Source organism: Pseudorca crassidens, chromosome 1, assembly GCF_039906515.1.
Source record: "Pseudorca crassidens isolate mPseCra1 chromosome 1, mPseCra1.hap1, whole genome shotgun sequence".
Lineage (NCBI taxonomy): Eukaryota > Metazoa > Chordata > Mammalia > Artiodactyla > Delphinidae > Pseudorca > Pseudorca crassidens.
In genome coordinates, this window is record NC_090296.1 from 1194355 (window position 1) to 1221151 (window position 26797).

Here is a 26797-nt window from a genome sequence, read left to right on the forward strand (position 1 = left end):
TTAAAGGCCTCAGGGAAACATTTTTAAACCTAGAAGAACCTGAGAAATAAAGTTCTTTAAAAATGTGAAAGCTGACCTTTAAGACAGCCAATAAAGATGTAATTGAAACAAAGACTGAGTGGGCAGGTGCTGGCGGTGAGCTCGGCCCCCCAGTGGGATGCGGATATGACACGTGGAACGCAGGGGACGGGAGTGACTTTGCAAGGTGGGCCGGGGCCAGAGGGGAGGTGCCGGCACCCTTCACCGTTCAAAGCCCGGCATCGGATGGACGCACACCACCCAAACCCCAGTGACACCCATCTCTCAATGTTTGTTGTAACTTCTAAAAATAATCTTAGCAAAATCTTGTAAACTTGGGGTGAAGAAGCGTTCATCTAATTTCAGCGATCATGTTTTCCCTTAAAATTAAATTTTTAAAAATTTGAAAGAATTCTACACTTATTCTGTATTTTTTTTAAGATTCTTTTTTTGATGTGGACCATTTTTAAAGTCTTTATTGAATTTGTTACAATATTGCTTCTGTTTTATGTTTTGGTTTTTTGGCCACAAGGCATGTGGGATCTTAGCTCCCCGACCAGGGATCGAACACGCACCCCCTGCATTGGAAGGCGAAGTCTTAACCACTGGACAGCCAGGCAAGTCCCTATTCTGTATTTCCATATATCCTCTCGCCTCTGCCTAGGCCTGTAGAAATATCTGAACAACCTCCACCTAATGTCGACAGCGGTCCTCTCGATGATGAAATTGTGGGCGAGATTTTTAAACTTTATTGTTGGATTGCTGAATAGTGAGCAAGTGTTCTTGTAAAGCCAATGAACTCATTTTTTTCAACCGGCAACACTGGGCAGTGACTGTCTGTGGCCCTCAGTAGGGCACGAACTACACACACCTCCCAGGCGCCCTGCCAGCCCTTGGGGGGGGTGGCGGGGCGTGCCCTGTGGGCTGGGCTGGGGGGCTCCCTTTTCTGCCTGGGGTGTCCAGAGTGGCCTCTGCTCCTGCTCTGAGCCCACCTGATCCACGAGAACAGGCGGGTGCTAGGGTACAAGGGAGACCACACAGGAGGGTGGCCGTCCTCTCTGCCACAGGAGAACCTAAGCAGACCCCCGGCCCGGGGGTGTCACTGTGAGTCTGGGGAGGTGCATTGCTCCTCCTAGACTTCAGGAAGGGACCTCCCGGTTGGGAAGCAGAGTAAAGGGACACTGCAATGTCCACTGTCAGCAGTGACTGGGGGCAGTGTCCTAACCAGAGTGGTGCTGTCTGACCTGTCTGCTGGGTGACACCCTCCTCTCATCCGGGTTCCCAGGCCCCCTTAGACCCTCCTCTCTTCCAGGGGCTCCCAGCTGGGTCACTGGTGACGTTGGGACCTGGTCATTCTCAGCTGGGGGTGGGGGGGGCGGCGTCCTCTGCTCTTGGGATGTTGCGCAGGCCCCAGCCTCCAGCCACTCGATGCCAGAGTGCCCCTCCCTCCGACATGTCACATCTTCACCCCAAACCTGTGGCCGTGCTGGGTTACGTGGCAAGGGGGGAGTTGAGGTTGCTAACCAGGTGGCCTTAAAATGCTATCCTGGGGTGTCCAGGCGGCCCATCATCACAGGGTCCTTAAAAGCGGAGGACGAGGTGCTGCGCTGCTGGCTTTGGAGATGGAGGACGGGGCCCCGAGCCAAGGTGTGCGGGCGTCCCGAGGAGCTGGAGAAGGCTGGAGCCCCCGCAGGAAGGCAGCCCTGCCCACGCCCTCGTCTCAGCCCAGCGAGACCCGTTTCAGACTCCTACAGAACTTAACGTCCATGGATTTGTGTGAAGACACTAAGTCTGCGGAAACTTGTTAGGGCAGCGATAGGAAGCCAACACGCCCAGGGTGACGACGAAACCATCTCCGGCACTGCCACCCGTCCTGGGGCTCCACGCCTTACTGGAGCGGGCCACGGGCTCCACCAGGGGAGCCCCGCGACTTCTGCTGCTGTGGTGGTCCCAGAGGGGGAGACCTGGTGCAGAGGAGAGGCCCTGAGACCACTCGCAGGACAGAGGGCCGGCCAGCCCAGCATCCTGGACCCACCCCATCCGACTGCGGCCTCATGAGACACCCTAAGTGAGACCAAGAGACCTGCAGGGTGAGCCCAGTGAGGCCCTGGCCACGAAGTCCTTTAAGGCCGCTTGGGGCAGAGAACTCCACAGCACTTGTCACCTCTATCGCAACTGTTGGCACTTCAGCATGGGAGGGGGTCCTCCTGGCCAGCACGGAGCCTGGCCCAGAGCGGGTTCTGGCCTTTGACACCTATCCCCACTTCACCAGTGTCCCTGAGGAGGAGGGGGAGGGAGTCGCGGTGTCCCCCAGGGCCCAGCCTACCCTCACGTCCACCCTTCTCCCCCACGTCTTAGGACACCTCCCCCAGCCCCAGCCTCCACCCCACATCCCTGCGGCCCACCACTAACCCTAGGGGTCTAGGGATCCTGAGAAAGGCACAGGCCTGGAACAAGATTACACTCAGGGGACCCCAGAGACAACGGGGTGGGGGCCTAGCTGCATGATCTTGGAAGGCTTCCTGGAGGAGGGGCCTGAGCTGAGGCCAGGATGGGCAGGTGGGGTCGCAGCACCTCAGCAGCTGGCTCTGGGAGGGAGGCAGAAACCCGGGCGTTGCCCTCACCCTGGGCCTGGGGGCGGGGGTTGATGACCTCATCCTGCCCAGAGCCCCCCTCCCTCACGGCCACCCACACACGCTGCCCCCAGTCAGCCCCTGAGTGTCAGTCACCAAGTCCGGGGGATGGCGCCGCACCTGCCGCCCTCCTTCCACCCCGCCCCCCACGGGCTGGGAGCCTATCATCACCTCCCTTCCTCCCCTCCTCCCACTTCCTCTTCCCCTCCAGCTTGGTCTCCCCAAAATGCAGCCCCATGTTACCCCCAGCCCAGAACCCACCCCTCAGCCTCGGGGCACAGGCAGACACCGTGGCAGGCCAGGGCCAGCTCCTCGCAGCTGCCCCACCCTGCCTTCTCAGGCCCTGTTCCGCTACAAGCTCCCTGTGCGGAGACGGGTGGCATCACCTCCTCCAGGAAGCCTCCCTCTGTGTTGGGAACCTCCTTGGCTCCCGCAGGCTCTGGGCTTCTCCCCATCACGGCATCACCCCCGAGTTACACGTGCCCCTGGGGGCCTCCTGGAGAGGCAGTGCTCCTGGCCTGGGCGGGCACCAGTACCAAGCAGTTCATGACCAGAACCTCCTCGCTCCCGGAAGATCGCTGGTCCCACCTCACTGCCCCCTGCAGGCAGGCACCCAGCTCCCCAAGGGGCTAGGCTCCCCAGCCCAGACCCCTTCCACCCAGGCCAGCTAAGGGGCTGTCCATGAACCAGGCCCCGAAGGGGGGACTGCCAAGGCCTCACACCCCTCCCAGGCCACCCACAGTGGCCTGTCTCCAGGATGATGGCCCCTGGGGGGAGTGGGCAGCCTCTCCTGGCAGCCCAGAGGGCCATCTTGGAGGGCCACTCTGCTCTGTCCCTCAGGCCCCGCCAGGTGGCCTCTTGGAGATTGGGCTGGGGCAAGTCACCCCAACCGGAGGTGGTCTCCAAGGCCTCAGGGGTGAGTGTTCTGAGGAGAGGGCAGCCAGACGTCCTCCCAGGCCTGTTTTCTCATCCCTGGGCTGGTCATGACTGTCTGGTGGGCACTGGGGAGGGCGCAGGAGCCGTGCGCCCCAGACCTGGCAGGCCGCCTCCCCAGGACCCACAGGAAAGGCACCGAAGACAGACACGCGGGGCTGAGTCGTCTATTAGGAGGGCGGCGACCTCGAGGCCTGGGCCTCCAGAGTCACGTTGTGCCAGAAAGGCGCGCTCAGGACCAGGAAGGCTTGGAAGGCGCTGCTGGACTCGGCGGACCTCGGTGGATGGGGTAAGAGCACGCCCTTGTCCTCGTCCTGGGACACCACCTGGGCCACGATCTGCGCGAGGTCCTGCGTGGACGGCGGGGTCAGGGGGCAGGGCGAGCAGGGCGGGGCGGGGCAGGACAGAACGCTCGGCGCACCCCGCCCTGCGCACCCTGTAGGAGAGGGTCGCCCCGGCGAGGCCCGGCCTCTCGCCGCCACCCAGCACGGCCAGCCTCCAGCGCTCGTCTATGCTGACGTTCCAGCGGCGGCTGGGGGCCTGCTCCCCTGCGTCTCGCACACCTGCGGGGACAGGGCAGGGGTCCGCGCCGGCCGCACCTGGGGGTCCCGCACCCGCCTCGCGGAGGGGGACGCTTCCAAAGTGCTGTGTGCTCAGCCTCCCCAGTGCCGGCGGGCGGGCAGGTCCTCAGCCTCTGGTCCTGGGGCCTTCCGTGGCCGTGCCCGGCGGCTCGGCCCCTGGGCACCCCGGCCGGCACCTGCCCTGCCTTCCCATGCACGGGTCAGCCCCCTGGATGCTGGGGGCCATTACCGCGGAGGTCGTGGCCCTCCGGCTGCTGCCCGGTCCTGGCCGGGCAGAGCTAGCCCACACTCTGGGGAGGCCCCAGAACAGGCAGCCAGACTGCGGCCCCCTCAAGAAAGGCGGACCCAAAGGTCAGCCTCCTCCCCAGACCCCTCTAAAATGACCATAAAGAGGCGTAGGGTGGAAAATATCGCTCAGGTGTCCACAGGGACACAGGAACAGGCAGTGAGGCACGGGTGTTAGAGGGCTGTCGGCAGAGGCTGGAAAGCGGTTACTAACTGGGAAAGACCAGAAGTGCGCTGCACCCCTGCAGGAACCCTCCCCCCAGGGAGAACTTCCCAGGCGGGCTGTCCGTGAAAGACCCTCAGAGCCTCTCCTGCTCTGCCCAGCCAGGGAGCCATCCCATTGCCTCCCTGGGGGAAGCCAGGAGGTCACCCTCTGGAGTGCCACGGGGGCAGGGAAGGGTGCCATGCTAAAAATAGAGGATTAAGACAAACTCAGCCTCCATTCCTCAAAAAATTAAAAACAGAGCTACCATATGATCCAACAATCCCACTTCTGGGTATACATCCAAAGGAATCGAAAGCAAGTCTCAGAGAGCTATTTCTGTACTCATGCTCATAGCAGCGTTATTCACCGTAGCCAAAAAGTGGCTGCAACCCAAACGTCCATCAACGGATGAATGAATGAGCCTAATGTGGTCCATCCACACAATGGAATATTATCCAGCCTTAAAAAGGAAGGACATTCTGGCACAGGCTGCGATATGTGTAGTGAAACGAGCCAGTCACAGAAAACACAAATATTGTTTAGTCCAGGGAGCCCCAGCTCCCCCACCCCTGCCACAGGCTGCACAGCAGGAGGCGAGCGAGCCCCTCCCCATCGCTCTCATTACTGCCTGAACCCCGCCCCCCCCGCCCCCCCCCCCCCCCCCCCCCCCCGTCGGTGGAGAAATTGTCTTCCATGAAACCGGTACCTGCACCAAAAAGGTTGGGGACCGCTGTTTTAGCCCACTCGTACGAGTTACCTAGGGTCATCAGATCCGTAGAGTCAGAACATGGAATGCTGGCTGCCAGGGCTGGGCGAGGGCGAGGTGCTGCTTCAGGTTTGCAAGATGGAAAAGTTCTGGAGATGGGTTTCACAACAATGCAAATATACTTAACACTACTGAACCGTACACTTCAAAATGGTTAGGATGCCCCCCCCCAAAAAAAAGTGGATACTTGGACCCAGAAACATGCACAGAAGGAGGATGATGTGAGAAGACGGCTGTCTGCAAGTCAAGGAGGGAGGCCTGGAAAAGACCCTTCCCTCGCAGCCCTCAGAGGGAACCAGCCCTGCTGACACTTTGATTTTGAACTTCTTGCCTCCAGACTGCGAGACAATACATTTCTCTTGTTTAAGACAAAGAAAGTGAAGCCCCCAGCCCCTCCTCCCACTCTGCACGAAGAACGGTGGCAGCCTGGCTAAGCTCCCCTTCTGCGCAGGAGAGGGGAGGGGTCCTTTCTGGGGAGAAAGGCCAGTCCCAGAGAAGAGGCCTACAGACACCAAGAGAGGGGGGTGCCCAATGCGGAGCAGCCCAAACCTGCCCGATCACCCCACAAAGAGCGTGACCGCTGGTGAGGTGGCCCCTGGCACACGGAGCCTTCAGCCAGCCCTGCACGCCCCACTCTTCAGTGTAGACCAAGAGCAGCCCCGCCCCCAACCTGAGAACGTCTCCAGTGTGAAACACAGAGGCCAAACCACCAACCTGGGCAGAGGGAACTCAGAGGACAGGGGGCTGTTACAGGGAGCAGAAGGAAGCCGGCCACCTCCCCCTGTAACTGTTGTTCTCCTGGATCCAATGTACCTATGAAACAAGAAGAGGATGACGTGAAGAAGGGCTGTTCAGAGAACGGGGATGAGCTCTTTCGAGTTAAAAATGCGACGTCAGAATTTAAACTTCTATAGCAGGTGCTGGGGTGGGCTGTTGACCCTAGTTGGTCACTCCCTTCCTGTAATCGAATCCTACGCCTCCCCTTTAACGTGTGGCGTCACGCTGGTTCCCACTAGACTATATTTTCCTGCCTCACTGCTGCTGGGCGGGTCCACAGGGTGCTGACAGCATTCCCAGTGTAGTCTGAGTGGGCCTCCTGACATTCTGTGTCCGCCCGAGCACAGGCTTCCCTGGGAAGACCTCTGAGGGTAAGCGGCATGGAAGACACACAACCTGCGAACAGAAAAACAAAAGTTTGCTGTTGTGAATCATGGAAATTTTGGAGTTGTCACGGGGCATCATTACAGCAAATGCTGATAATAGAAGGACGGGCAGCAAAGCCCAAAAAGGCAAGGTAACAAAGTATGAGAAAATGGGAGAGTCAATCGCACGGGCCCACGTCCAACTAACAGAGTTTCCAGAAAGAGAGTCAATCACACAGGGCCCAACATCCAACTAACAGAGTTTCCAGAAAGAGAGTCAATCACACGGGCCCACATCCAACTAACAGAGTTTCCAGAAAGAGAGTCAGTCACACGGGCCCACATCCAACTAACAGAGTTTCCAGAAAGAGAGTCAATCACACGGGCCCACATCCAACTAACAGAGTTTCCAGAAAGAGAGTCAATCACACGCGCCCACATCCAACTAACAGAGTTTCCAGAAAGAGAGTCAATCACACGGGCCCACATCCAACTAACAGAGTTTCCAGAAAGAGAGTCAGGCACACAGGGCCACATCCAACTAACAGAGTTTCCAGAAAGAGAGTCAGTCACACAGGGCCACATCCAACTAACAGAGTTTCCAGAAAGAGAGTCAATCGCACGGGCCCACATCCAACTAACAGAGTTTCCAGAAAGAGACAGAGCAGAGAAGATGAACACACACACGCGCACACACGCCACGGAGGGAGCAAGGCTCCAGATTGAAGGGGCTCACACAGGACCGAGAAAGGGAACAGACTGGCACCAGAGGACAGTGTGGTGATATTTCAGAACCAGGGCAGGAGGAGAAACAGCCTGACTTCCAGAGACTAAAAAGCAGGGCACGTGCAAAGGAGGAGAACTCCGCAGGGTCCAGGGCACCAAGCAGCCCCACTGCAAGGTGGAAGCAATGCAACAACGGCCTAAAATCCTGAAAGAAAATTATTTGCCACCGAGAATTTTCACCCAACCAACGTATCACTCAAGTATGCAGGTAGAATAAAGATATGTTCAAACTTTAAAGTCTCAGGAAATTGAGTGTCTTCAGAGGAGCTGCCTTCTGAGGAGCTGCGAGATGGGGGGCTCCAGCAGACAAGGGGGGAGCTGGCAGGAGGGACGCCCAGGGCCCAGGAACTGGGGTCCCAACCAGGAGCGGCAGGGAGCGTCCCTGGATGAGGCAGGTACAGGGTGGCACAGAGGCAGGGGCGGTGGAACCCCCAGACCTGAGGGGTCGGGTCGTTTGTGAGCCGAGTGTCACAGTTTCTCTGGAAAGTTTGGGAAAGAATCGATAATCAGTGCACAGAAAACGAAGAAGAAGGGGCAGGAGGGCGCGATTATTACCTCCAGGGAAAAAGAGAAGCGGTGGGAGAAGGGTAACCTCGTCACTTTGAGGGAAACTTCCCCACGTTCAGCTGTCGGCAGGCTTCCAGGGGGTCACGGGGGAGCAGACATTCGCAGCAGATTGAGGTAAAAGGATGAGCCGACTCCGGGTCCGGGGAGGGGAAGGTGTCTTCAGGGCAGGTGCGGCCCGCAGTCCCTGTGGGGGGCGCCGGCAGATGCGGGCAGCTGGGCCATGACCCGCAGGGCCAGGCAGGGCTGCTGTTCTCAATTATGTGCCCGCAAGTGGTAATAAAACGGACACAAAATTTTACAAACAGATTGAAGCAATTAAGTAGAGCGACCTAACAGAGAGCACGCACAGGGGACCCACATTCTCACCAGCAAGAGGAACCATCGTGCACACTGGCTGGGCTCCAGGCCACGGGCAGAACAGACTCCCCCGTGGGCCCGACTGGAAACCAGAACAAGGTGCTCCTGTGGGCACAGATGGGGGAGTGGAAAGGAAACCCAGTCCCCGGGAGGGGCCAGGGAGGACTCCCCCCAGCCAGGAGGGTGGCCAAAGCTGCCCTCTGAAGACATGCGATAGCTTCAAACGCTGGAAGCTTAGAAAACAGCCCTGGAACTGGAGGGACAAAGCAAACAACTCAGGAAGCTAGGAAAACAGCAACAAAAGCAGTTCACGGAGAGTTTAAAGACAGAATCGGGAAAGGCTGGTGAATAAATTAAAGTGGAAAAACAGTGGGCAATGATCACAAACTGGTTCTTTGCAAAACCAGTAAAACAGCTACTGCTTCCCTTGTGTCCTCCCCAACTCCACACAGATCTGTCTTTGTCATGTTTTTTCCTTTTTTAATTTTAGTTTTATTAGAGCATACTTGATTTACAATGTTTTGTTAGTTTCAGGTGCACAGCAAAGTGAGTCAGTTATACATATATTCATTCCATTCTTTTTCATATAGGTTATCACAGGATATTGAGTAGAGTTCCCTGTGCTCTACAGCAGGTCCTTGATTGTTATCTACCTTGTATATAGTAGTGTGTGTATGTTCACCCCAAGCTCCTGACTTATCCCTCCCCCCAACACGTTTCCCCTTTGCTAACCATATAAATGAACTTATTTACAAGACAGAAACAGAGTTACAGATATCGAAAACAGAAACAATCTTCCTGGAGCGCCAATCACTTCCTTGTTCAAAACCATTCACTGGCCTCTCCCTGGAGTTCTTTGCCCACTTGCCATGTCGTCCCCCTCTTGGGCCCTCATCAGGCTAACTTCTACTCATCCTTTAAGACTCTGGAAGCACGTCTTTGCTCTCCACTCTGCTGCTAGGCTCTACCAGATAGCCCCACTACCCCATCCCCTTCGTATGCGTGTACTGTAGCACTCACTGCCTTAATTGTAACTGTGCCTGCCTCCCTAACCAGGCTGAGGACTTCCTGGGAACAGAGGTATATTTTAACCCAGTCACCTAGCAGAACACCTAGCCCATACTAGCTGCTTAGAAACTTTAATTAATTCACGCTTTCTCTGGGTCCAGAAATGTCATTGATCTAAAGCAGAACTCAGTCATGACCCAGCCACCTAGATCTGTTCAGTGAAGCAAAGCAGAGGTGGGCTGAGATGCAAGCCCAGTGCCCCAGACAGATGCCAGAGCCTTTGTTGGACACTGGTTTCTGCATGTGGCAAATACTAAGTTGGGTCAAGTTGACGCTAACAAACTGAGGCAGAGCCATTCTGACAGCCATTTCTGTTTCCAAGTGAACACTGCATACGGGAGATGCTACATTAAGGTAATTATTTTACACAAAATGTAATCAATTTCCCTGTGTTGCCTTCTCTCCAGCAAATGATTTTGCATAAAGCAAAGTTTAATGTTTTGGCCTGGCTAAGAGGCTTTATCTTGGATGGAAAAAGAAGTGCTTCGGAAACCTTGCCAGAAATTTCCGAATATCACTGCGTCTTCAAATATCGCACTACGCTGATCAGTTTTTGTTGACTTCCACATACAGCATTGACTCAATTCCTTTGCAAATCACTCCATTCTTTGGACCTCATTTTCGCCATCTGCTAGTGTTGGAGGGTCTCCTGCGGAGGCGGGGTGCGCTGTGTCTCACCGTGAGGATGAGGACACTGGAGTGGAAGCCCCAGGGAGCACTCCCTGGCGCGAGCCCTCTGAGTCCGCCGTTAGCCCCGCCAAACAGCCCGGGTCTATCTTTGTCATTTTTGCCAATCTTTTCACGTTTAGCACCCATTTCGTTTCTCCTTTATGAACTATAAGTCCATAGACTTAACACACTTTTCTGCTCAGTTTTAAAAACTGTTTTCTCTTTGCTATTAAGCATCTCTTCACAGATTCCGGTTGGTAAACATTTGTATGTTCTAAATATTAGAAGTGTTTTCTTCCAGAGTGTCCTGTAACACTCTTGTGTCTTTGATTGTACTAGCCTTTAAAAACGGCAGTCGATTTGTCAGGATTTTCCTTTATGGATTTGGCCTAAAATGGGCATTTCCCACTCGGATTCTAAACACTGCTACATTCTCCCTGTGCTTCTGTGGTTTGGTTTTAATGGTTAGCGTGTGTGTGTGTGTGTGTGTGTGTGTGTGTGTGTGTGTGTGTGTGATGAGTGGTGGGGATCTACTTAACGATCTTCTAAATGGATAGCCAATCACCCCAATACCATTCATTGAAGTCCGTTTCCCACTGCTCTGCAGAACCTCGGAAATTAAATTCCCAGATTTAAACCAGGGTCCATTTCTGGACTGTTTGTGCAGGTCATAAGTCTCCTTGCCAACTTCTGCCCCAGTGCCACACAACATGCACTGCTCAGAGCAGGCAAGGGAGGCCCTGCTCTTCTTTTTTAAAACTCTTGCCTGGGGACTTCCCTGGCGGTCCACTGGCTAAGACTCCACGCTCCCAGTGCAGGGGGCCTGGGGTCAATCCCTGGTCAGGGAACTAGATCCCACATGCCGCAACTAATGATCCCGCGTGCCGCAACGAAGATCCCGAGTGCCACAACTAAGACCCGGCACAGCCTAAATAAATAAATATTTAAACAAACAAAAAACTCTTGCATGGCTTCTTTGGCAAGTAAAAAATGAAAAACTCTCTAGTTTTTCAAATTATGTTGTCACTCTGCAGTAATACACTGTCTTCTTTTGCCCTCACTGCAGGGGTACCCCGCCTGCTGCTCCATTCCCTGGAGAGCACCCACCAGGCCGCCTTGCTGTGTGTGGAGGGGCGTCCACCGGCCCTGACCCCAGAGCCCACGGGACGCTGGCAGCGTCTGGCAGCTGAGCACCGCTGAACTAATGCCAGGCTGTTGACAGTATGCCTCCTCCCACTTGTGGGAATATTCCACCCTTCTCTCCGCACCCTTCCACGTGCGTGTCGAGGGGCTGTGTGGTTTGCAACCCACTCTGACAACAGCTGCCTTTAACCCGAGTTAACCGACAGTGCTAATTCCCCTTCTGCCGCGTCTCCTGCTTTGTTGGTCTTGCCTATTTTCGGGTCTTTCTCTGTCTTCCTCTTCTGGCTCGATCAGGTGCTGTTTCTAGCCCACTTCCCCTCCACTTGTTCAGAGGCAGTTCTCTTCCTAGTCTTGTGGTGTAATCAAAACCCGCCAAGCCCACCTGAGCCTGAGGTTGACAACCATCTCCACCGGCTTCTTAACCAGCGCCGGGGGTCTAGAACACTGACTCGCCAGCCACTCGAGGGGACCACGATCTCCAGCCTTCTTCAAGCTTCCGGATGACTGCAGCTCTGACTGGCATCTTGGAATAACCTCACGAGAGACCCCGAGCCTGAGCCACACAGCTAAGCGGCTCCCAAACTCCTGACCTATAGAAACTGGGACAAAAATATTTATTATTGTTCTGAGCTGCTGAAATCTGGAGACCTCTGTTGCGCACTAACAGAGAACTGATGCGCTGCCAGAAACGCTGTGTACCTTTAAGATAACATTTTCAAGATTCATGAAAAACATTTTTTTTTCTAATTAGGATTGCCGTGAATTATTCATTTTGGGAAAATCTGGCAGGTTTAAAACACTAAATCTTCCCACCCAATAATATGATACAACTTTCCCCTTAGGAATTCTCTGCCATTTGTCACATTTTATAGTGTTCTTCACATAGGCATCAAACGAGACACAGTTATTTCTAGGACATCGTAGTTTCTGTCGCTAAAGTGAATGGATCCTTTTTGCTACTACATTTCCTGGTTATTTTTAGTGCATTGGAAACTATTAAGTTTTGAGTGGTGATCATATATCCAACCTTCCTCTTCCATTAGTGGTCTTTTAATTGTCCTGCGTGGATTTTCTAGGTAGACAGTATGCTGGCCACACACGGTGACTGCTCCAGGTATGCATGGCTCATTTCATTCTCCTGACTCTGAGCAGGCTCCACACGCTGTCTCATCGTCATGGCGATGCCCTGCCCGCCGCTTGACGCTTCAGGAAACACATCCACTGTGCGCTCTTAATGCTCCCCTTCGCCACGTTACAGAAGTGTCCATGTCTTCCCACCTTGTTAAGAATCAACAGGTTTTGGTTTTTATTTTTTTAATTTTCTTATTTATTTATTTTTGGCTGCCTCGGGTCTTCGTTGCGGTGCGCGGGCTTCTCATTGCGGTGGCTTCTCTTGATGCGGAGCACGGGCTCTAGGTGCGCGGGCTTCAGTAGTTGTGGCACGAGGACTCAGTAGTTGTGGCTCGCGGGCTTAGTTGCTCCGCGGCGTGTGGGATCTTCCCGGACCAGGGCTCGAGCCCGTGTCCCCTGCGTCGGCAGGCGGATTCTTAACCACTGCGCCACCAGGGACGTCCCCTCAATGTATGTTCATCGAGCACCTGCAACGTGCCGTGCACCTTCCTGGCGCTGGGGACAGAGCTGTGAGGAGCAGAGGCCCTGCTGTCCTGGACGGGGTGACCCTTCGTGCTCGTGCAGTTTGCTGCTTGGTTCGATTAACCTCCTGCACGTTCAGGACTTTTCGACCTGTGCTTCAGTTAGATGGCGCACCCCTCCGTTCCGTTTCTCTTTCCCTCCTCCCCACGCAGCACTGGTGTCAGGGGGATGCCCTGGGCAGCGTGAACCTCGTCGACGGGGAGGACTCGTTTCTTAGTTGCTTGGGGATGCCTACCCACAAATCCTTCCTTAGGGCAGATCCAGGCCCACTTTAGAGTTTCCTTTGTTATCAGTCTCTTCAGGTTTTTGAAAATCAATTTGTAACACGGATTCCAATCGTCCCAGTTCAGGGTCCTTGCTTTGCTCCTCACGTGGCGAGACCCCACAGTGAAGGCCTCCCGCCGCCTGTGGGCGCTGGCCCTGGGGGCTCGGGTCCCACTGGCCTCAGCTGTGTTTGGGGCACTCCTGGGTCACCCCAGGTGAGGGGAGGGCTGTGCCCACCACGGAGGAGTCCCTGCAGCCAGCCCCCGGGCCTGCACACGAGGCCCCCTCCGTGGAAGGGCTGTCCCACCTTAGCCCGGCCTTAAGCACAGTTTAGTTTAAAACTAATGGTAACCACGTGAGAAAAACGCAAAGGAAGATACATGAAAAAACCCAGGAATCCACTACCCAAAATGAACAATGCCGTACTTGCTTCCGATCTTTTCCCCCAAGAAATAAAACATATTGATATGGTCTCGTGCAAGGCTCCTCTCTCCACCCCCAGTGAGGGAGGTGAGCTGGGAGCCCGGGTTTGCTCCCCGCTTTCCGGTCCTGCCACCAGCAGATGTGGCCACAAACCACGCGAGGCACCAGGCTGGTCTCTGACGCAGGTAACCGGGGCCACGGGGTGCGGAGTGCTCTTCCGCGTGCTTCTCCCTTAACCTGCTTTTGAGACATTTCCCCGTGGACTTGCAGGGGCTAGTCCATCAGCTGTCACTGCTGTGCTGCCCTCACCTGAACCAACAGCCCCCATTACCTCACCACCCCCACTGTGGGGACAGCAGGCTGGACACGTGGGCTCCTGCGGGGCAGCTGGTGTCTCGCCTTCTCCAGGCGCTGCCTGGGGCCGCCCCAGAGCTCCCACCAGCAGGGGTGCTGGCTCTGCGCCCCGCATCTTGGCCAGAACTCTGGCCTCTCATGTTTTTGTCAGTTGAACCTCATTTATTTCCCTGACATCAAATACCTTTTAGTTTTCTTTCTAGCCAGTGGGGACTCCCTTTCTGTGAAGGGACTGTACATTCTGGGGACCATCTGCCTCTCTTGCAGGCGCGCGTGTGGTGTGTGTATGTGGTGCGTGATGTCTGTGGTGTGTGTGTGTGCATGTGTGTGTAAGGTGCCCCTCTGGGCCTCACACTGGCGCTCTGTCCGGTGTGGGTGTTGGGACAGGGATGGGCCTAGGGCTTCCTCAGGAAGGTGACTGGCGTGCACGCTGTTTCCAGTGCAACCTGCTGTTCCCGGCTGTCTAGGGTGTCCAGCCCAGACTGGCCCGAGCCCTGCAGGGCCAGCAGTTGGAGCACCAGGCCCAGCGTGGCCTTGCTCAGCCTCTCCCCGTCCTTCTGGAACTTGTTCTGAAGTGCCCCTCCGGGCCTCTAGCCCTACTTCCGCGCTCACCTGCGATTCATCTAAGCCTCTCAGGGCTGTGTCCTCGGTTAACCCAGGACCAGCCGTGCTCACCAGCCCTTCCTCCGGGGCCAGGCCAGACCCTACTCACTACAGGAAGCTCCACTTCCGGGACCTGGAATTTGTTTTGCTTCGCCCTGTCCCATCAGGGACCTCTTGTTCCTTCTTTTTGTCCCTTTTTACATAGTTTCTTTACTGGGATAAAACGCACATCACATGACATTTACCATTTCGACCATTTTTAAGTGTACAGCTCACTCGCATAAACACATTCCCATTGTTGTGCGCCCATCACCAACATCATCTCCAGAACTTTCCATTTCCCCAAACTGAGGCTCCGTCCGCATTAAACTCACTCCCACCCCTCCTCCAGCCCTGGCACCCACTTCTACTTTGTCTCTAAATCTGACCCCTCTAGGGACCTCATGAGTGGACCATGTAGTGTCTGTCCTTCTGTGTCTGGCTTATTTCACTCAGGTCATGTCCTCAAGGTCCATCCATGTTGTGTCATGTGTCAGAAGGCCTTTCCCTTTTAGGGCTGAGTTATCCTCCCATTGTATGTTTTCACCACACTCAGCCGGCAATGAACACTTGGTTTGCTCCTACCTTTTGGCTATTGTGAATAGCGCTACTGTGAACATGGGTCTACAAGTACCTGTTTGTGTCTCTGCCTTGGATTCTTTGAGATATTTACTCAGAACTGGAATTGCTGGATCATATGATGATTCTATGCTTAATTTTTTGAGGAGCCTCCATACTGTTTCCCGTGGTGACTGTGCCATTTACATCCCACCCGGCAGCGCGCTAGAGGTCCGACTTCTCCACACCCTCACCAGCACTTGTTCTTTTTTTTAAATTATCATTACAGCCACATCCTAATAGGCGTGAAGGGCTATCTCACTGCGGTCTTGACTTGCACTGCCCTAGAACTAATGTAGTTGAGCATCTTTTCGCGCACCTGCTGACCCTTCATGGATCTTTGGAGAAGCGTCTATTCAAGTCCTTTGGCCAGTTTTGAATCGAGTTCTTGGTTTTGAGTTCTCTATATATTAAGGATATTAATCCCTTAGCAGACATGGATTTGCAAATGCAGTTGACTCTTGAACAACATGGCTTTGAACCGCATGGGTCTGCTCACACATGGGTCTTTTTCAATAAATGTGCACTAGAGCAGCGGTCCCCAACCTTTTTGGCACCAGGGACCGGCTTCGTGGAAGACAATTTTGCCCTCGGGGTGGGGAGGGGGATGGTTCAGGTAGTAGTGCCAGTGATGGGGCGGATGAAGCTTCGCTCGCTCACCCACTGCTCACTTCCTGCTGTGCGGCCCAGTTCCTAGCAGGCCGCGGACTGGCAGTGGTTAGGGTTAGGATGTGGAACTTCAAATACAGAGGGCCAACTATAAAGTTTTACTCAGATTTTTGACTGCTGGGCAGGGGGTCGGCGCCCCTAACCCTCAAGCTGTTCAGGAGTCGATTATGCTTTCTCCCATGCCGCGTGCTGACTTTTCCCTCTGTTGGCAGTGTCCTTTGATGATCAAAAGTTTTTAATTTTGATGAAGCCCAATTCATCTATTTTTACTTTTGTCGCCTGTGCCATTGGTGTCATATCCAAGACATCATTGCCAAATCCAGCGTCAGGATGTTTCCCCCTGTTTTCTTTTAGGAGTTTTATAGGTTTAGTTCTTATGTCTATGTCTTTGATCCATTCTGAGTTAATTTTTTCACGTGGCATTAGGTAAGAGTCAAACTTCATTCTTTTGCTTGTAGATATCCAGTATTCCCAGCACCATTTGTTGAAAAGACAAGAAATTCCCTGGCGGCCTAGTGGGTAGGACCCTGTGCTCTCGCTGCCAAGGGCCTGGGTTCGATCCCTGGTCAGGGAACTAAGGTCCCACAAGCCCCGTGGCGTGGGCAAAAAAAAAAAACCCAAAAAACAAAAAAAACGCCTTCTGCCGTTGAACAGTCTTGGCAACCTTGTCAATTATTATTATTTTTTATTTCCGAAATGCAAATATAGTTTATTACAAAAAGTTTATTATATTCATAAATTATAAGAGAAAAAACAATGAAGTCATTTCCGAAGATGTCAAAAAGGGACTTAATATAATTTAACAAGCATTTCTAATTCAATAAAAGTTATTAGCGTATTACAACAAAAAGAATATAAGAGAAACTAAAAGCAACATTAGATTAGATTAACAGTGAGACACTAGCAGCCATTCCATTAAAGTCAGGAAGACAACGAGACTCACCATCACTGCTATTCAAATCACGCAGGAAATCAATTTAATAGGCCAACTAAAAACAATTCTCAAAATATTAGAAGAGACAAACTTTTCACTATTTTCAGATGTTATCATTGTCTTCCTAAAAATTTCAAGAAAATGAACTGGGAGAGGACTTCCCTGATGGTCCAGTGGTAAAGAATCCACCTTACAATGCAAGAGACACGGGTTCAATCCCTGGTCAGGGAACTAAGATCCCACATGTTGTGGGGCAACTAAGCCCGCGCCACGACTAGAGAGCCTGCGTGCCTCAAATCACAGTGCCCACGTGCTCTGGAACCCGCACACCACAACCACAGAGCCCACGTGCCTTGGAGCCTGCACGCCACAACCAGAGAGAAGCCTGTGTGCCTCAACAAAGAGCCTGTGCACCACAACGGAAGATCCCGCATGCCACAGCTAAGAGACCCAACACAGCCAAAAATAAATAAAATAAATATTAAAAAAAAAGGTTAACTTGTTTTTTTTAAAAAAAAAAGAAAATGAGCTGGTAAATTATTAGAAAAATAAGAGTGTAGTATAATAACAAATTAGAAAATAAATATTCTGAAATAAGTAGCTTTCTATATACTGGCAACAGATAGAAATATAACAGAAAAATCCATTCACAGTTGTGACAATAAAGCGGTCAAATATCTAGGAGTAAGTGTAAATTTAAAATAAATGAATAAAATCTATATGAAGAAAACTGTTCAACATTGCTGAAGAACACAGAAGAAAACCTGAACATGTGGAGTGACATACCATGTTCATAGATGAGGAAATTCGATATTGTCAAGATGTCAATTTTCCCCCAAGTAGATTTTTAAATTCAAAGAAATTCCATTAAACATATACTACATTTGAAATAGTGAAAATGTATAATCTACATAAAAGATGAAAATAGTGCAATAAACATTTGTACACCCCTCATCTCAATTTACCAGTTGTTAGCATCTTGCCACCTTTATTTCATCTCAACTACTTTTATTTTCTGAACGTTTCGAATGTAAGTTGCAGACAGCAATGTCACTTTGCCCCTGAATACTTCAACATGCATCTCCTAAGAATTAAGGCATTTTGACACCAGCCATACTCATCAGTTTCACACTTGAGACAGTTAACAGTAATACTATAGTTCCAGCAAAAACAGTGCTTGTCAAATTTTACTGTACATGTGAGCCACCTGGGGATCTTGTCAAGATGCAGGTTCTGATCCAGTGGGTCTGGAGTGATGGCTGAGGCTCTACATTTCTAACAAGTCACCAAATGGTGATGATGATGCTGGTCTGCCAGAACACACTTGGAGTTCCAAGGATCCAATATTGTTCCTTCTATCCCCCTTCCCAGGTTATCACTCCTCTCCCCTCGTCTAAGGAAGGAACCGTTGTCTTAAACTTGGCGTCGCTTACTCCTCTGCACGTTTTCGTACACTTATTAGATGCAGGCGCCCCTTAACTATACACCCTATGTTCTCCATATTTTTGAACTTTACATACGGTATCGCATTGAACACACGCTTGGGCAACTTGCTATCTTCCTTCAGCACTATGTGAGGTTTATCCTTGTTGATAAATGGAGTTCTGAGCCATTCATGTTAACTTCAACAAATCTTCGCCAAGGAGATATGGCTGGTGGGTAGGCTGGCTGCAGAGGACTCGCAGAAGTGTGGTGATGGAGGAGTTGGTATCTGGAGTTGGGCATTAACCAGGCTGCTTCATTTTCCATTGTGAGGTTGTAATTCACAAACAACCTAGCTTATACAGTCCTGGAGGTGGGGATTCCAACATCAAGGCTCCAGAATATTCGCCATCTGGTAAGGGTCTGCTTCCTTGTTCATGGCTAGCCTCTTCTTGCTGTGCCTTCATGTGGCGGAAGGGCCCTTGTCAGTTATTCTGACTTTGCTCATGGTGTATATTTTGCCTTGATGGAGGGGTTTTTTTGTTTGTTTCTCTCATGTGGTTAAATGTATCTCTTTGCTTTTATGGCTTCTGGACTTTGAGGCTTGGTTAGAAAGGCTGCCCCTACTCCACGGTTATAAAGGGATCTGCCCAGGGTTTCTCCTCGTACTTTTATGGTTTTATTCTTCTACATTTAAAATGCTGACACATTTGGAGCTCATCCTGGTACTCTGTGAGAGGTATGGCTACAACTTCCTTTCTTCTAGGCAGCTGCACAGTGTCCCAGCGTCAATCAAAAACACCACCTCCCCTCCCCAGCAGCCCCGGATCTGAGGCGCCACCTTCCGCCCACACTGAGTGTCTGCAGGCGTGTGGGTCGGTTTCTACCTTTCCGGCTCCACACTGTGGTTCATGCATCTCATGACAGGACACTGTCGCCTTGATAATCGAAGCTTTGTGATGTGAGTTCACGTGAGAGCTGAACCTATCCTTGCTTCGTTTTCTGTTTGACCAGTTTGCCGAATTGACAAGGGAAGATGAGCTTTTAGCAATTTTGATCGTTGATGACACTGAGCTGTGAAGCGCCTGGGGAGAACCCTCTGTGCTGGGGAGTCTTCCTCTCCAAGAACATGGAGTCTTCCCACCGCCAAGTCCCTTGGTAATGCCCTGGAGTGTTTTAAAGTTTCTCTCAAACAGGTTTGCACTATTTCCTGTTAAGTTTATTCCTGTTGTCAAATGTGCCTTTTTCACTCATTTACCTTCTAGAGTCTGTTTACATCTATAAAGACTACTGATTTCCGAGCAGTTGTCTGCACCCTCTTCCCAAACCCCCTGCTGTGGGTGGATTCCAGTCCACTCTCCTGTGCTGGCGGGGCGCAGTCACGTGTCTCCCGTGATGCCGGCATCACCTCCTCCGCAGTTGCTCACGTTCTCCGCCCCTCTTGCTCGGCTGCGTGGGCCAATGTTTCCAAGATGGCGCAGGTCACCTCGCGGATGGTGACACATCTCCAGCTCTGCTCTGCTCTGCCTGGCACTGTGCTCCTTCTGACTCCTTTCTTTCCAGGTGTTTTGCTCTCCTTCATGACAGAGATCTTCCCCGAATGTCTGGTGCCCTTGGCTGTTAATTCGCGTTTAAAGCAGGGGCTGGGGCTTCCCTGGTGGCGCAGTGGTTCAGAATCCTCCTGCCAATGCAGGGGACACAGGTCCGAGCCCTGGTCTGGGAAGATCCCACATGCAACTAAGCCCCTGCGCCACAACTACTGAGCCTGTGCTCTAGAGCCCGTGAGCCACAGCTACTGAGCCCACGTGCCTAGAGTCTGTGCTCCGCAACAAGTCACCCCAATGAGAAGCCCACGCACCACAACGAAGAGCAGCCCCCGCTCGCCGCAACTAGAGAAAGCCTGCACGCAGCAACGAAAACCCAACACAGCCAAAAATAAATAAATTTAAAAAAAAGAAAAGAAAAGAAAAATAAAGCAGGGACTGATAGTTGCTATCAGTGTGGGCAGACTGGGGCAATAAAGCAGGGACTGATGGCTGGTATCAATGTGGGCAGACTGGGGCCTGGCAGCTGGGGCATTCCTGTTTCTGCGGCCTCAACCACGCAGCTGGGAGCTGACTCTCCAGCTCTGCCCACTCTGTGGCCGCCCACTGGAATGTGGTTGCCACCTCCTGTTGGTCGGCCCTCCAACCCAATTCTGTCCTGTGGGTTCTTGCCTTCCTCAGAGCCCTCTGCAGTCGTTTCGGTGGGACTCCTCAGAAGCAGAAAGGCACAGGTTTGCCCAGCTTTCTGTGTGAGGCTGGACGTCTGCAAACCCTTGTCAGGGTAGGTCTTCTCAGACCTAGGCCTCAGCCTGAGGTCGCTGCCCTTCTGTGAGCACGTGTCCCCACCATGTGGGGCGCTGGGGCCCTGCAGTGACCACTGCAGATGAGGGCGGCTCTCGTGGGACTCGGGCTGGAAAGGGCAGGGACCAAGGGACTGGTAGGGCCAACCTGTGCCAGCCGGGCTTGTCCCTGAAAGACGATGCCTGACAAGGCCCAGGTGTGGGGAGATCCCTGGGAAGAGCCTTCCGTGCCGAGGGTGCACCAGGAGGGGACCAAGAGGATGGACACCCTGCAGGACAGAGAGACAGCAGCCTGGTGCGCCCGTCAAGGCCACGGCAAGTGGCTGACGTCGCCCAAGGGCTGGCAGCAGTGGAGGGAAGAAGCAGGATGACACCGGAGGAGCGGCCAGGGTGTGGGGGACACTGCAGGGACTCTGTGCCCCCAAGTCAGAAAGCTGGGAGTCTGCAGAGAGGGGTCTGCTCCCCTTCCCCACCGCCCCAGAAGCCCCTCTCCTCTGTGCCACGTCCTGCCTCCCAGCCTCATGCCCACACCCCCCTTACCCACAGGGGCCCCCACCTCCCGGAACTGCAAACTTGGCAGGTCGCCCCTGCCCAGGAGCCACCCGGCCCCTCCATGGGCAGGTGCGTGGTGGGATGGCCCCATGCCCCGGCCCCTCCCGAGGAGTCCTTGCCCCCGACAGGTACACGCTCGTGTGTTCTATGTCCTAGCTGGCCCATCCTGAGATGTCGGCCTCATGGAAGCTGAGGGGCGGCTGGTTTCCGGCAAGGGCACAGCTGGTAGGGCACCTGGAGCCCACTTTCCTTTTCCACCACCTTTTCACGTAAACCTTTGACCTCGAGAACACCCACGCAGACGGGTCGAAGCACACAGCTCCACGGGCTCCACTGAGCCTGGCCTGCCACAGCCCGGATCCTGACGCCCAGGGAACAATACAGAACTCCTGGGGGCGTGGCTTCTGTTGCTTGTGAAGCGCCCCCGGGGCCAGAGCAGCTGTGTCCTGTCCCCTCACCGCTGCACGGGGACCGAGCAGCTGCCCACCCACTGCCCACCCCTCCAGACTGGGGCTGTCTCAAAGCAAAGCCTCCAGAAACATTTTGGCCAGACTCTGGTTGACAGGTCCTCCTGCCAACTGCCCGCCTACCTGGTCAGCAAGACACCGTCCCTGCTCTGGGGGCAGAGCTCCCCATGACTGGGATCCCTCCGCTCGGTGGTGCCCGGGGTTGGGTTGGCCGGCAGAGGGGCAGAGCCCACAGCTGTGGGGGACAGGAGGGGCCACGCCCACCTTGGTGCCCACCCAGGGCTCTGGGAAGAGAACGCTGACGCTCTGCATGGCCGCCAGCCCAGCACCTGCTTCTTACCAGACGCTGTTCGGCCCTACCCCAGCTCGAGAGGCCCCTCTCCACCCACACCTCCCCGGCCAGTCTCCGAGGTTTCCAGAGAGGAGCCCGGGGGCCCAGAGGCCACAGCCCGCTTCAGCTTACCCAGTCCTGAGTCTGCAGCACCTGCTGACTGCTGCTCGGGGCCCCGGGCTGGCCCCAGGCCACCGCTGGGCTTGGTGGAGCCGAGGGCTGCCCGTTCTCTTGGGACGGCTGTGGCTGCGACTCTGGCATCTTCCCCAGGAAGGCCTTAAACAAACGCTTCCCGCTGTCCATCTCCAGCCCCTTGGGGGGCTCGCCTGCACCTCTGGGGCTCTGGGGGTAGGTGCCCACGGCTACCTGGGCCCCTCGGGCAGAGGGAGGCCGCGTCAGGATCTGCGGGGCTCATCTTCCAGCCACTGCCCAGACAGTGCTGGGTGGGCCTCAGCCAGGGACACCCAGCAGGGTCGACCCCCTTGGGTGTCCTGGGTCCCCAGCTCCTACAGCCATTCTTCTCCACATGGTCAAGCCAGGCCGGAGCAGCTGGGCCGCCGCCCTGCCCGGCCTCCTGCAGGCTCCCCCAGGGACGCCCCCTCTCCCACCGCGGCCCCAGCTCCTTGCATGTGCCCCCAGACGGCCCAGGTACGTCTCCTCAGGACCCTGCCTGCGGGGCGCACTGAAGGCGCGGAACGACCAGACGAGAAAGAAGGGCCCCCCCCCAGCTCTCCCCGTCTCCCCCCTCCCGACCCCTGTGACGCCCGACCCCTCACCTCAACGCCCCCGGGCCACACCCCAAGGTCCAGGCTCTGCGCCCCCCGCCCGCACGACCACGCGTGAAGACGCCGCAGCAGACGGCAGCCGGCGCCTCTCCACTCCATGGGGTCTGGGGATGAGGAGTTCGCTGAGGGGTGGCAGGGCAAGGGTCATGGGGACACACGGCGAGCGTCAAAGGGAGGGAACCAGGGGAGGTGGCGGCCAGCGGGGGAGGGGCGGGATACACTACGGGTACGGAGGTGGGGGAGAGGTGGGGTACACAAGGGGTGCAGGGGTGGGGAAGGGGGTGGGGAGGGGCACACCACGGGGACGGGGTGGGGGTACACTGGGTGGGGGCGGGGAGGGGCGGGGCACACTACGGGGACGGGGGCAGGCCCATCGTGGTGGGAGGGTCAAAGGGTGGGGCCCACAGCGGTTCTGCAAGGCCCGAGGGGGCGGAGTCGAGCCCCACGAACTTCCGCTTCGACAGGCTCCGCCCTGCCGTTTCCGCTTCCGGCCCGTTTCCGTGCCTGCGTCCTGGTGTCGGTTGTCAGGGGCCGACCGCGGTTCCGCTCGCCACGCGGACCTGGTTCCACTCCGGTGTCCATGGCCCGGGGCTTCATCTCGGGCTCTCGAGGAGTCCCGGCCCCGCGCCGCTCGGAGGGACTCGCCTCGCAGACGCCCCCGGTCGTCCGCGCCCTGACCCCAGGCCCCCTTGGGTCCCCGCCCCGCGTGGGGGCCTCGGAGCGCCGGCCCGCGACGGGCGGGCGGAGCTCGCGCCTGGACGGATGGAGGGGCCGAGGCTGCTCGAGAGGAATCACACAGCAGGCGAGGGAGGGCCTGGGAGTGCTCCCCGCGTTTATTAGTGTCGCATCAGCACCTTAAAATACTCCACGTGGTCACATAACGTGAGATTAGAATCTGTTTTCCAAAAACGCTATTTACATTAATCCTGTTTTCCATTAAAAAAAAACACACAAAAACCTAGCAACACGTACATCCTAGAAACCAAACAACGCACAAAGAACTGGACGGGGGGTCTGCAGGAACGCACGGCGGCACCCCTTAGCCTCCCCTGGGGGAGGGACCCCCAAGCCCAGTCCTCAGGCCCCTGCCAAGGACTTATCTTCCTCTCCACCGGAGGACAGGACGGGTCTCGGGAGGGGTCAAGGAACAGGTGTAGGGGGTCAGGCAACTGGCCTTTGGGAGCAAGTGGCCCGGTCTTGTCATGAGGAACCTGTTCTGGGACAAAGGCCAGTCAGGTCTTCATATCTGGGAGTGAGGACAGGGCAGCAATGCTGGCCCTGGCTGCTCTGATCTGCCTGCCGCTGCACAGAGACCTTTGGTTCTGGGCCCAGAGTCCCTCTCCTTCCGGATCTGCAGCCGTGACACTGACTCGGGACACCGGCCTGCATGCCCTGAGGAGATGGGAACCCAGGGGACCAACACAAGGAGGGAGAAGCAGTGGCCCGGATACAGGGCTGGAGCTCACCTCCACGGGACCTCAGCGAGGGCAGAGCTTGCCCACACCATGCCACCAGGCCCACGAGGAGCCTGGCCTTACCCGAAGGTGGCTGGTGGCTTAACCTTTGAGTCCTAAGGACCACTGGTCACCCAATGGGCTGAGGACCCCTGCTCCTGTCCTGTGGGTCATGGTCTGGGGCCCGTGTTCCTCACTTGCCCCCACCGCCCTCCACGTGCTCACGGCTGCACTGGCTCAGTCACAGACGGCTTTGGCTTCTGCATCACCTTCCTCCCAGGGACAAAGTGCTTTTGTATGTATCCTCAGAACAGCTCCATGAGGTAGGCTGGGGAAACGTGACCATCCCCGTTTAGCCGATGGGGAAACCGAGGCACCAGCGTGAGCAAAGCCCAGGTCTCCAAGTGAGTTATGGTGGTTGGGGTCATCTGCACGACCTCCTGGGCCCATAAACAGTGTGGCCGGTGGGCCCCGTGGCACTGGACAGACCACAACTGGGCTCTGCAGGCCCAGCGGCACAGGGTGGAGGTGCTGGGTGTCTTCTCCTTGTGGGTACAAGGACACAGGGAGGCGTGAGGAAGACAGCTCACAGTAGGGGTGGATGGGACAGCCCCCTTTGGCCCTTCTTCTAAAACTAGCTCTGCAGCTGGAAAGTTAAGTCAAGGGTGTGTCACCTGCACCTCCTTCCCGTTGAGTGTGACCTTTGGAAACGCGAGCAGTAACCAAGGCCCTGAGGCCAGTGGTGGGAACGAGGGGGGAGGCTCAAGGTCCCCAGGCTGCTTCTGAGTGTAGCCGCAGGCAGATGCTGCATAGGCCGCCCAAGGGGTCCTCAGCTCAGCGGCCTGCACCCTCCCCCAGGTCCTTCCCAGGGAGGGGCAGGGCCCCTGGTCCAAGGCCATGTCCAAACGCTGTCTGCCAGCTAGGTCCAAGGCCCTCAGCCATGGACACTCGGACCCCGTACAGCCACCCGGGGGAGGTAAGCAGGTAATAAAATAGGCCATTTTCCATCCACTAAGTGGGACCCCTCTGTGCCACAGGCTGTTGGTGAGGCCCGTCCTCCAGAAGAGCGGGAAAGGCCTGCAGCCTGTCTGCGTTTGGCACTGTTTCTGAGCACAGCATGTGTGGCTCTCGGCCCTAGGAAACTGGGCTCACAGCCCCCTGGGTGGGTCACCACGGTCCTACCGCCACAGCTGCCAAGGGACAGGAGCTGGGGGGCTCTTCCTGTGGAGTGCTGGGGTGCAGGCCTGTGGGGTAGTGGGAGGACGGGCGAGGACCCCGGCCTCAGGTGGAGGGTAGGCTCGCCCCCCTCCGCAGGGACCCAGACCACAAACATCTCTGTCCTGAGGAGCCCGGCCTAGAGGTGGGGCCCCAGCTTCACCCACAGCCCCAACGGGGCTTGGCCCCTATGGTCTGGCCGCCTTGTCTGAGCTCTAACTGGCCACATTAGTGTTTCAGAGGACAAACACCCGGCTGCCTGGCCAAACACCTCCCAGCCAGCACGGGGGCTGGGGTGGGGGCAGGAGGTGGCAGCTGCGGAAGCCACCGTGCCCACTAAGTCTGGGGCAGGCACAACTCGCAGAAGCAGAGCGGCGCCGCGGGGACGGCCGGGGGGGAGCAGTGGGTGTGGGGGGCGGGGACCCCGGGCAGCACAGCTGCTCTGCCTCAGCCCTAAGGGGCTGTCGGGGCTTCAGAAGAGCAACGTCTTTTTGGCAGCTACATTGCAACATGTATTTGAAAGCATTAAAAAATCCGCGACTATAAAACCGCCACTGCCCCCTGTGGCTGGAGGTCACTGGGATCCACGAGTGGGCAGTGCCGGGGCATCTCTTGCCTGGTTGGTGGCTGGGGCCCAGGGCTGGGCTGACTGGCCTGACTGGCCTCTGTTCTGCCCAGGACGCCCCCGACAGAAGGCTGGCCTTTGGCCTCTGGCCACCCAGCTCGGTGCCTGGGCACACAGGCAGCCGGGGGTCGGGGTGGCCGCCTGCCGGACCCTGGCTCCGAGGAAGCAGAGTCCTGGCTTTCAGGAAGGACAGGACGCAAAGGCAAGAACCCTTCTTGTTGGGGGGCTGGGTGGGGGGAGTCCTGAGGCCACAACACACCTTCCACGATTCTCAAGTTCAACACTGTCCGCCTGACCTCCCACCCCTGCCGAACGTTCTGGTTAAGAAGCAGAGCAGTTGTGGGGTCCCGGTGGGGGGCTGCCCCGTTAGTTTCCAGGTAGTGAGCATGTTCATACTTAAGACTGTTTTTCTCTGGGTTTTTAAGGGTCTGTCTCCGCAGTAAACTGAAATGTTAACAGAAAAGCAGCTGGGCCCTCCCGGCGCTCGGCCATCGCAGGGCTGCAGGGCGGGGAGCCGGCGCGGCCCCTTGGCAGGCGGGGCTAAAAGGTGGACTTGGAGTGTCCGAAGATGCAGATGGGGAAGTGCTTGACGTGGGAGGACCACTGGGCCGCCAGCTGGAAGAACTTGACGTCGTTCCACTCCACACCGTCGATGAGGACTGTGGGGGACAAGACCGCCTGACCCACCTGCCCCTCCTCCAGGCCGTGGCACAGAACGAGGCTGGAGGGCCTGACACCCCCGGGGACTCCCAGGCGACACTCGCTGGTTCTCAGTGGCCCCGTAGGAAGAGGTCTGGGACGGCCCAGCCCACCTTGCTGACCTTCCTGCCAGCTGCCCACCACCGCCCCCACGGCCAGCCCCTTCCCGACTTCAGGGGACCTGCTTGTCCAC

At 55.7% G+C, this 26797-nt stretch overlaps 2 protein-coding genes across 8 annotated transcripts in view; both read right to left on the reverse strand.

Annotated features, from left to right (window-relative positions):
• Positions 1-2928: 2928 nt before the first annotated feature.
• TEX22 (testis expressed 22) lies at positions 2929-22865 on the reverse strand. Its single transcript, XM_067706651.1, has 7 exons — positions 22603-22865; positions 21959-22192; positions 19559-19813; positions 6136-6403; positions 5362-5484; positions 4020-4147; positions 2929-3934 (listed from the first exon to the last, which is right to left on the reverse strand). Exons 1-7 carry the CDS (start codon positions 22708-22710, stop codon positions 3755-3757), a joined length of 1296 nt encoding a protein of 431 aa, XP_067562752.1. The 5' UTR covers positions 22711-22865; the 3' UTR covers positions 2929-3754.
• Positions 22866-26107: 3242 nt separating this feature from the next.
• Positions 26108-26797, reverse strand: part of PACS2 (phosphofurin acidic cluster sorting protein 2) — a 57104-nt gene continuing 56414 nt past the window's right edge. For all 7 annotated transcript variants that reach the window (XM_067708459.1, XM_067708381.1, XM_067708508.1 and 4 more), the window contains one exon: positions 26108-26564. In XM_067708459.1, coding sequence (XP_067564560.1) covers positions 26446-26564 — 119 coding nt within the window. In that variant the 3' untranslated portion in view covers positions 26108-26445. The remainder of the gene's footprint in view (positions 26565-26797) is intronic.